Source organism: Poecilia reticulata, linkage group LG22 (assembly GCF_000633615.1).
Source record: "Poecilia reticulata strain Guanapo linkage group LG22, Guppy_female_1.0+MT, whole genome shotgun sequence".
Taxonomy (NCBI): domain Eukaryota; kingdom Metazoa; phylum Chordata; class Actinopteri; order Cyprinodontiformes; family Poeciliidae; genus Poecilia; species Poecilia reticulata.
In genome coordinates, this window is record NC_024352.1 from 24258559 (window position 1) to 24270148 (window position 11590).

Sequence of the window (11590 nt, forward strand, 5' to 3'; positions counted from 1 at the left end):
GCTACATGTTAAAATATTTCTACTGGCGATATGGAGATTTTGATATCTAATAGAATATTTATATTTTACGACATCGCATTAGGGCCATTGTAGATAAGGAGGTAAGGCGTACATTTTCATCTAAAAACTCAGAAATGTTGAGATTAATCTCAGAAATTTTCTACAAACAAGGAAATTTCTGAGCTTTGAAGGAACTTGTTAGAAATATTTGACTTTTAGAAACTTTGCTAGTTTGAAAAGTCAAAAACTGTTGACTTCTGAAATGTAGAAATTTCTACGTTTTTGTAGAAAATGTTGGAAATCTCAAAATGTAAACATTTTTTGTTTTTCTGAAAAAATTCTGAAATTAGTCTTAAAATTTCTGAGTTTTTCCAAACAAATTTTGTTCCAATAAGTCAAAGTTTTCGTATTCAGTTCTCTTGGTAGATTTCCAGATTTTCTGCATCATGACTCATTTTATGTTACATAAACTTTTGATCAGTGCAACTGTTTTATTGCCAATTTGTTTAGGAAAAGGGTTTTAAATTATCTGAATATATAGGAAGTAAATCCCAAACACCTGTTTTAGTATTTTTTTAAAACATCTGTATTTCATGTTCATTTATTTTTTTTTATACTGAAGCTGATCTCCTATGTTGTTGCTGTCGTGAGGCTTTGAGGTTCACTGTGACTTGTTAGTTGATAGTTTTATCTTTTATCATAAAGTTTTGGTGAAATGGAATAGAGATATCTACGGAAGAAGATTAGGGCCACTGGAAAAAAGTAATTCTGATTTTTTTTTCTCAGAATTCTGATTTCAGAATATTAAAAGTTAGATTTCTGAAGGAAAAAAAATTATAAGAAAAAAAGTGAATTCTGAGGAAACAGAATTCTTAGAAAAAAATCTGAATTTTGAGAAAAATTCTGAAATCTTAGAAGTCAGAAAAAAATTCAGAATCCTTTTTTTTTTTACTCACCTTAATCATCTTCTGTAGATATTTAATTTGTAAAATGACCAAACGTACTTTGATTGAGGTAAATTAAAGATTGAAGAGAACCGTTTTATTTTCTTAAAAATGTGAAAATAGTTTGTGCTGAATTTATCACAGCTAATGTAAATTCCCTCTTGCATGCAATACAAGAATGACGAAGAGCTTTGACATGCATGGCTGTGATTATTATTTTTAACCTTAATAAAAGAAAGAAATTAGAAAAAAATTAAGAGTGAAAACTGAAGCAAAACATTTACAAAACTGGAATAACTTTAATTTTGAGCTCATACTTATTTATTCAAACTTTTGTTTTTCTGGGTTTGAATGATTTTGCATCAAACATTAAGATATATATTTTTTTAATTACACATCTAGAGAAAGTTAAAGCAGGTTTTGGACCTAATTTGAGTGATTTAGCACTTGAATGATCAGAATGATGCTGCCACCACCATGTTTGACAGCTAAATCAAAGTTCTTTGTATTTTCTGGAACAACTCGATCAATTTGGGCTCATCAGAAGTGACAGTTTGGGTTTGAATTGTTAGGATTTTGGTGCAGCTGGATGCTCCAACAGTAATAATCCAAATTATACATGCAAGTAGTTTTCTAATATACAAAGCAGGCCAACATTTAAGTTTCTGCAATTCAGTTCTATTGAAAATAGATTAAAATTTGAGTTTGTGCCACGAAATCCACCAATTCTGAACAAAAAAGTGATGAAATATCAAACCAAAAGTACCAGGAGTTTGTTTTTGGAGCTATAAAATGCTTGTCATTTCTTCGAAGTTGAAATTTTGGCTCTGGATTTAAAAAATGTCCAACTGAAACTAGAACTTGTGCCCCCAATTTATGCCTTTGAACTGATGCTGCTTTTACTTGCCTAAATTCCCAGTATTCTGCCACTTTAGCTGTCAGTCATGAAAACATCACTAAGATCTAAATGACAGGATGTCTGCATGTAAACTGCATAAACCCCAGTTTGATCCAACACCAAATAAAAAAAAAAGTTCAAAGTGAAGCACCCCCTGCTGTTAGGGAGGCACATTGCAGCATTAACATTCATTTGAGGACACATCGGGAGTTCCTGCTCACCTGTGAAAGAGATTCAGCTTTGAGCGGTTTCCTTTGACTCTGCATTTCATCTCCAAGCAGCCTCAGGGAAAATATCCGACTCTTTATCACATAAAAGCTGCTGAAGAAGAGAGAGTTTAAAAACTGGGGTACTCTGCTGCAAAAGAGACAAAGACGGAACAACGGCAAAATCTTACCAAGTTGGTTTATAATCTCTACTGTAACATTTAACATCCGCAAAGATTCACTGTGTAAACAGATGTTTTACAGCGAAAAACACAAATCCCAAGTGTTTTCTGTCTGATATCTAGTGTAAATATCTCATCACACTTGAAATAAAACAAAAGTCCTTTAACTTTACAGCACAATAGGAGCTGGATCAGTAGCAAAGTACAAGTTTCACAGGCAGATTATTTTACTTTCACCAGGGAAAAATGTCTTTACAAGTTAACTTTTTAAATCAATATCAAAGACTTATTGGCTTTGATATTGATTTAAAGCTCTTATATTGATGAAAAGTTACTTGCAAGTTAGTTTTGTCTTATTTCAACTGGACTAAGATATTTGTGCAAGAACTAGAAATACTTGGTAAGATTTTGTGGTTTTGCAGCGCTACTGAGTTTTAGTAAACTGCACACCACACTTTTCCTTTTTTATTTGTAAAAGAAAAGGAATCAATAATCATAATTTATTTTCTTTATGCTTCCTGTTTTTACCCCACTTGTGTTGGTTTATCATGTAAAATACATTGAAATTTGTTTCAAAGTGCCATTAATTTCTTGTTTTAGCAGTGAAACCGTCCAGCGGAGTTCGGGGAGTTTGTGTGTCTCAATGTGAGTTGTTGTTGTTTCTGCCCTCTGGTCGCGTCTCCTCCCTCAGTTTGGCCAGCCTGAAGTCGTCCCTGACGCGCTGCAGCAGATCCGGGCAGCACAGCACATCCACAGCTGTCATCGCCAGAGCCTTGGCCGCCCGCAGGGCATACAACTGGGCCTCCTCGGCTCCTGGCGCAGGAAGGAAAAGAAAACGCTAAAAATAGAAATCACCACGTGGCATGGAAGGGATCCTCATCTTTATAGCCAGAAACCAATAGTTTTATTTGGTTATGACTTTTTGTTTGTCTAATTCAGTTAGTTTTCGTGTGTTTTGCTAGTTTTTATTAACTAGCAAAACACACTAGTATTATTAAATATTGTTTAGTTTTTATTAGTTCTAGTTTTTTAAATCTTATTTCAAAAATAGATTACATTTTTGCTGAACAACCAACTGACTCTGGTTTTTGTCCCCTAAACTTTGCGGTGGCCATTTTGTGGACTAACGTAGACGCCGTATGGAGCGCCGTAATTTGCCGACAGCCGATGTAAACTGCTTGTGTTGGGTGTGGGTAAATTTAACATCAGTTCGAAAGGCTAACACACATTTCTCATGTGATGTTACACTTCAGTGATCTTTGTAACTGTCGGCCATCTTGGTAGGCAGTTGCTATGGATTTACTATGTCTACAATAAACAAGCCACAAGCTTAGAGCTAACTCTCACCTTGTTCATATTTAACTTATAGAGTTATAACTTATTATTACAATTTTTAAGTACTCTATCCACCTCTGTGTAATACTAAGATAAATATCAGTGATATATACTGCAGTACTTACTGCCTAGCAGTGTTAACTAGCAAAGTTAGCTTAGCTAGTGTAGCTTTTGGACATGTAGCACACATGTAACTTGCTACATGTCCTTACTCTGATTTTGTTATTCACCTGAAGAGTTCGTACGTCCTTTACAAATCCGTTTAAACATTGATTTCAAGCGTCCATGGATAAAACTTCGTGCTCAGTAGGTAGGTAACAATATCACAGTATGAGATCGGAGGAAGCTTGTTCATATTATCTGACATGTTTCGATCACGATAGCAGCCATTTTGTTGATATGCATTTCTTTTCCATATCGTTGAAAAGTGTCAATATAATTTATTTTTGTTGGTTTGGAAGCCACGGTTCATCTATATTTTGCCTACCAAGATGGTGCCCATCACTTCTGGTTCAAACTTGTGGGAACTATGTAAAAATAGATTCATAAACGAGAAAACAAAGATATTATATCTTTAATTTTAGTCTGTTTTAGCTTAGTTTAGTTTTATAAACATTCATTCTACTTCCAGTTGTATTTTTCTCCATTAGTTATAGTTTTTTATTTACCTCAGTTAGAAATATTTTTGCTAGTTTTAGCTAACTATAATAACATAATAACTTTGCTGTACCTGCTGCTTCAGCGTATTTCTCTGTGTGGTTTAACGCGTCGGTGCCGATGTGGAAGAACGGGTGGATCCCAGGCACTATGAATGAAACGTTGCCAAAGTCTGTGGAACCTGCCGGATAGTTAGAAATTCATTGCGATAATGACTCTGTGTCGAAACAATCCTGTAAACAAGACCTGCTGCTAAATGTTGGCACTGCAAAACAGACAGAGAGGAGAATGTTTTTATAAAGATTAAATATTTACCAACCAGAGAAGCTGGCTGGATGCTCAGGAAACACCATGCCTAAAGATTCTCCGTTGCTTTTATACAGGGTTGCCAGAGTTTCATTAGGCAGAATGTTGGAGTAAGTATGGGCCGGGTAGATTATCTCCACCTACAGGGACCACAGGGAGCAGTCACAGTGTGTTTAAAATTTAAGATCTATTAAGAATTGGCAAGTTTACTTTAAGAATGACAAGAATAATCCTCATTGTTTGATTGTTGTGTTACCATATGGTTCCAATTTCACGAGTAAAGCATGTAAAACTCAGAAAAGTCCATTTTAAGTAGGTTTTTGAAACGGATCGTTTTCCAGACACCAAAAAACATTAACTTATTGCCAAAAAAACATCTGAGTGTTTCTTTTTACGCACTTAGGTTGTTTTGAGAAGCAGTTGAGACCCAAATGGAAATGTAAAAACATGAATAATGTGAACTTTGGCATTATTCTTCCCCTTTAGCACAGCCAAAGTTATTAAAAATGTAATTAAAAAAATGTCCAGGCTCTCGTGTAGGTTAAGATCATATTCAAGCTGTTCTGTTTGTGCATTTCCTGAAACTAGAGCCTGTTTAGATCAGCTGCAGACTGAGGAGACTTATAGCTCAAAGGCAGCAGTTATGCAACAGCGACAAACATTCTGGGGCATAATTACAGCAATGAGATAAAAAAGATGATGCTAGACGACAGGTGAGTCATGAACAGCAGCTCACCTGGCAGCCTGTGGCCAGAGCCGCAGCTCTGAAGCACGCCTCGGCTTTGGCCTTCAGCTCCCAAAGATCACCGAGCCGCGGGGTTCGCAGATAAAACTCCAACTCCGAGAAGGCAGGGATGATGTTGGGCTTCACCCCTCCGTGTTTGATGATGCCTGTTAGGAAAGAAAACAAAAAGACATAAAGAAAAACGGAGGATAGAAAAGAAGGCGTCCATTTTCTTTTTATATGCAGTAACTAGGTTTACACTTGGTGCACATAATTAAATGCTGTTTTAAACTAGTGACGTTTCCATTGATCATATAATTATGCAGCTAGGAATTACAAAATTAAATTTAACAAAAACATACCAATTAAAAAAATTTTTTTTCTTTTTCCATTAAGCAGATTTATTTTCGTAATTCCAATTTGCTCGATGGAAATGCAGCTACTGTTTTATCAACAAGGAAATTGGAATCACAAAAATAAACACTTAATACAAACAAGCCAATTTCGGAAAAACACTCATGTTTTTCCAAAAAACATCTTGTTAATCATGCGACTCATATGATGCGACAATAATGATTCAATTTTGCAAAATAAACCAATTTAATGTGGCTAAAAAAACAAACAAAAATTTACATAATTCGCAAAACTGCATTTGAAACACTTTTTTTGCATTACAAAGCCACATGACCAACAGCAGGATGTTGCTACTGGTGGAAATGACAAAGAAGATGACAGGAAGTGGGAGGAGGATGATGGCACATCATGTTTTTTAATACAAACATATTCATGTGTGGTTTTGTAATTCTTATTTAATGGAAACATTGCAGTTGTAAAATTGTGTTTTTTAACATTAGCAGAATATCAACAACATTTTGCGAGCATTTCTTAATAAAAATGCAGCTAGTGTTTTTTTGGATTTCACTAATTTATAAATGAATGGATAATATGGTAAAAATATGGCTTTGAAAAATGAGCACCCACGTTTTTCTCTCCATAGCAGGAATAAATAAGCCGTTAACATTTCTTCCCTCACCATGAAGTTTCCACTCAGGCTTCAGCTGCTGTCTGAGCGCAGAGAGGTTGCTATAAGCTAGCACAGCAGCATCCAGAGCGTTCACCCCCTCCCACGGATACGCAGACGCATGAGACGCCTTCCCGTGGTACTTCACCGACACCCTGTGACATCAACCTGGTTAGTTCAGGTTTTTATTTTAAGGCAGAAAAGGAAGAAGAAAGGAAAAGAGCTCACTCAGCGATTGTGACGGTGGGAAGGAAGGAGGCATCCTGCTGAGCCGGATGAGCCATGAAGATGAGATCCACATCAGCGAAAGCCCCGGCTCGGATCAGGTCGATCTTTCCTCCAATCGCCTCCTCTGCAGGTGTTCCCAGAACGGTTATCTGGGATTAAAAGGGTTCAGTAACCTGACGTAAGTATCAGCTTCTATGTGCCAGTCATGATTCATGATCCACATAAGTCAACTGGCCTAAATGGGATCTATTAGGCAAAATTTACATTTTGCATATGTTTGTACTTCTACTTGGGTCTCAACTGCTTTTAAGAAAAGCCCAAGTGTTTAAAAACACCCGCCCAACTGTTTCTTGGGGAGTAATTATGCAGAAAAGTTAAAGATTTTTGGTGTTTGAAAAATTAGCTGCTTGAAAAACTCCCAGAATACAACGTCATAAATTAACAGGTGCTGCTGTGTTACCTAGCAACCCCAGGGGAGCTCCAGCTCGATTAGTCAGCTGGTTTTCCTGCTGTATGCATTGTACAATGGCTGCTGGAAAAGACAAGTGTTTTGTTGTTGACCTACCATCTAGAAATCACTTGCTGTATTCTTGTTAGTTGTGCAGGAGACTCCACTTCTGCTTTTCAAAGATGTGTGGTTGTATAGTTGTGCATTTGTTTACAGCCATTTTCATGAGCGTTTGTAAATGTACAGTTGAGGGGTGTGGCAGATTATTTGAATTTAAAGTGACAAGACACTATAGAACATCTGAAAACAGCCAGAACTGGGCCGACTAGGTTCTCATTATCTAGGAACGATTTTGTGTAACAAATGTAATAAACATGTTTCAGACAAATTCTAACCTGTTCCAGGAATCATAGCCTTTAAAATAAAGTCAACATTATGAGACTGTATGCATCTTTATCATCTTTATCAACCATTAAACAGAAATTTTATTACTTATATTTTTGATCAAAATAAAGTTTTCACAAACAAGATGATGTAATGGAGGAGACATAGAATAACTGTATATAAAAAAGCTTAGAGAAGAAAGTCAGAGGTACTTCATGGTTTAAGAATTTTTTCCCTATATGGAAGTACAAAAGTGCCACAAGTCTGTCTGTCTAGATCAGGGGTGGGCAATCCTGATCCTCGAGGGCGGGTGTCCTGCAACTCTTAGATGTCTCCCTGGTCCAACATACTTGAATCCAACAACTGAGTCACCTCCTAAGTGCAGTCAGGTTTTCCAGAGTCCTGCTAACGACCTCATTATTTGACTCAGGTGTGTTGAAGTTGAGACACATCTAAAGGTTGCAGGAGACCCTTGAGGCCTGGAGTTGCCCACCCCTGGTCTAGATGGATAGATAGATCTTCCTGTTCCAATGTAAGTTTCCTTTACAAAATTAAAGTTTATTGATCATTGAGATGGTGAACATCATATTAAGGAGATTGTAGAAAGAAAAAAATAGGAGTAAATTTTCATCAAAAAACTTTCTGAAATGTTCTAATAAAGAAAAACAAAGAAATTTCTGATTGTGTTTAACCAAATAAATGAATTGCTTTTGGTGAAAAATGACATGGACCATTTCTTTAGGAAGGTATATTTAAAACGTGACAAAGGACTTATTGACTTTTGGTACTGTTGATATTCCATAGACGTCTGGTGTAATTATTACCAATTAGCTAGCTTGGCAAGGGGGGTATTTATCTATACTAGCAGTGTCTTAACTTGTGCTCTTCCTCCCAGTGAGACCAGAATGACCCAGTGAAGAACCGTTACCTGCACTGGGAGCTCCGGCTGGTTCTCCACCGCCGCTTTCAGCCCCACAGCAGCCGCAGCTCCCACTTCCGCTATTAGGTTGTGACCGCACGCGTGCCCAATTTCCGGCAGCGCGTCATACTCGCACAGGAAACCCACGTTCAGCCCGACCGAACCCCAGCTGGCCCGGAACGCGGTCGGCAGCTCGTAGTGGCTTTGGACCGTCCAAGCCCGGTCCTGCTCTGAGAAGAACCGAACCAGCGCGTCGTGAGCGTTCACCTCCTCGCCAGCGACTTCCGGTCGGGTCCAGATGTCCCGACTCAGAGTGTGGAGCTGCTGTTTCAATGAATCTATGCGCTGCTGGAGGGCTTCTTTCATCTGGTGCCGGTTCGCCATTCCCACAGCACCGCCGGAGGTCCAAACAGAACCAGGGTTTTATTTTATTCCCACATTACTCTGAGGAACACTCAAGAAGTTCATTCTGATCAATAAAGCTTCATTAACGTCTCAAAGTGGGCGGAGCCTCTGACCGGAAGTAGTTCCGGTTGACCTACATTTTATTAATAGTAAATTATAGTAGTAAATTACCTGGGAAAGCTGCAAAAACACAAAATTAAAGTGTTTGTAGTCTATAGTTTCTAGTGCAAATATCTTTCTACACCTCAGATAAGATAAAATAAATGTTCAGCATCTTGTTTTAAGTCAATAATTCCTTAATATTAATGTTAAATATTCAATTGGCAGAATATTTAACGTATTAAAAAAACCCTTATTCAATGCCAGAAGTGAAATAATATGGCAATGTAACTAGTACTTTTTAAAATCAATATTAAGAAATCATAAGCCGTGAGCTTATTTTACGTTTCACATTTTTTGCTTAAAAGTTAGTTTTAATCAGTTTTATCTCATTTCAGTGTACTAAGATATTTGCTGTAGATTTTGGATCAGTAATTGTTTTTATGAAGTAATAATAGGTGACAAACGGGAGAATAATGCTTCTTTTCAGGGCTACATAGGATTACTTTTTAAAACAATGCGTGTAAACTCTGCCATCTACTGGCCGGAATCACATCCTTCTCAAACGAAATGCAGCTTATTCACATAATTACAGAATAGAAAACGATAATATCTAAACGCTTACAGCAGCCAATCAATAACATATAATCTGTGTTTGTTCATTAATGTTCTGAAGCCAGAAACAGAACAGATGGATTTATATTCAGATTAAATTACTCGAAAAGGGACTCTTCCGTATTTTATTTAGATTATAAAACAAGTATGTTTTATTATTAAATTGCAATTACTTTGTTTTGGTTTATTAAACAAAATAGGCCTACAAATTAAAGGCATGTTTTGCGTCCATGTCGTCGCTAGAGGGAGCCAGAGTCACGTTCTTCCTGCTGTGGGGAATAAAATACATAATTTTAAGTTTCAATTCGTGTCAGAGGTGTAATTTATTCACAAATGCAATTAAGGACTACTTCAGTTATTGATTAAAAATCAAATATCCTTACAATGAATCGATCAATTAAAAAAAAAAATGAAAATTTAAACTTTTTATTTAAGACTTTTTGTTTTTTAGAAATACACAAATAAATGCAAATAACTAATTTAATTCAGTTTTAACTAAGACAAATAAGGTTTGAAAAACGTTTTCTTGCCTAAAATAAAACAAAATCTGATGATAATATTTTGGATTAACCAATTAGATAGCAAAGACGCTTAATATGAGGTTTTTTTTATTATAATAATTTTATATGAAGCAGGTGAAGCTGAAACTATGACTTGAAGAGTTTCAGGTAGAATAAAGAAGTTTTTGCTGATCTTAAATGCAAAATGTGAATATTTTTGTAAAGTCTTAATTACTGCTCTGATGTTTCAGCAAATGGGTCTATGATTAATTTAGTTAATTGATTACTAAATTAGATGATTATTTCAGTAATCGTTTAGTGCGATTAATCATAATACATCCAATTAATAATTTCAGCCCTAATTTCATTTTATTAACTACATATAATCTGACTCTCACAGGGTGTAACGGTGTAAAATGACATGAGTGTCTCGCCAGTGTGTGTGACACGGAGAGCAGATGTACTTGTGCGTGTTTTTCTGTCTGAGGTTAATTGGGATCGGCTGTCAGTCACAGGAGGAGACGTGTCGCAGGATGACACTGCCACGGCCGCCTGTCAGCCTCGTCCACGCCCCGCCGGTGGCGCCGCCATTTTGTTTCAGTTTGGTGACGGACGGACGGACGGACCGACCCACGCGTGACCCCGCTGACCCGGCCTCTGCTGTGGGAACATGTGTTTGATTTCACATGTTACACGGAGGGATTTACGTCAAATAAATTAACTTACTCACTTTTATATGGGCGCATTAGTGTAAGGAGCACATTTCCGTCAAAAAAAGAGAAAAAATCTAAAATTTTCTAGAAAAAACTTGGAAATATCTGAGTTTGAAAAGTCAAAAATATGCTTGGAGAAAAATCAGTAATTTTTAGATTTATCTCACAAATTTTCTAGACAAAACTCAGAAACTCCTGAGTTTGAAAAGTTGAAAGTTTGCTTCTTGAAAAAAAATTTTTTTAATTATTTTAATCACAGATATCTTCTAGAAAAAACTTGGAAATATCTGAGTTTGAAAAGTCAAAATTTTGCTACAAAAGAAATCTGAAATTTTTGTTAAAAAATGAAGAAATTTCTGGCTTTCAACGGTCAAATATATGAAACACTTGATATAGTCCAAATTTTGGAGATTAATTTCAAAATTTACAAATGTTTCTAGAAAAATTCTGAGGTTATTCTCAAGTTTTGTTTGTATTTTTTTTCTAGCAAATTTTTAACTTTTGAACTCAGAAACTCTTCAAAAAAAATTCTGAGCTTTTGTGGTGCAAGATTTTAATCTTTTTCACGATTTATGGAAAGACATTTTTTCCATCCATCCATCCATTTTCTTTCACCCTTGTCCCTCAGTGGGGTCGGGAGGTGCTGGTTCCTCTCCAGCTAACGTTCTGGGCGAGAGGCGGGGTCACCTGGACAGGTCGCCAGTCTGTCGCAGGGCAACACACACTGACACACAACCATGCACACACACAATCACACCTAGGGACAATTTAGACAGACCAATTAACCTGACAGTCATGGTTTTGGACTGTGGGAGGAAACCGGAGTACCTGGAGAAAACCCACCATGCACAGGGAGAACATGGAGACTCCATGCAGAAAGACTGGGGCCGGGAATCGAACCCAGAACCTTCTTGCTGCAAGGCAACAGCTCTACCAACTGCGCCACTGTGCAGCCCCGGAAAGACATTTTTTTCCATATTATAATTTTCCTGTGAACTAGAACTTT

The 11590-nt window shown here is 36.8% G+C and overlaps 1 protein-coding gene across 1 annotated transcript; it reads right to left on the bottom strand.

Annotated features, from left to right (window-relative positions):
- Positions 1-2752: 2752 nt before the first annotated feature.
- On the bottom strand, positions 2753-8875 carry LOC103458814 (peptidase M20 domain-containing protein 2). The gene is made up of 7 exons (XM_008399884.2): positions 8262-8875; positions 6502-6650; positions 6286-6428; positions 5265-5419; positions 4542-4668; positions 4296-4403; positions 2753-3043 (listed from the first exon to the last, which is right to left on the bottom strand). The coding sequence occupies exons 1-7, from the start codon at positions 8634-8636 to the stop codon at positions 2871-2873; spliced, it is 1230 nt and encodes a 409-aa protein (XP_008398106.1). The 5' UTR covers positions 8637-8875; the 3' UTR covers positions 2753-2870.
- Positions 8876-11590: the final 2715 nt, after the last annotated feature.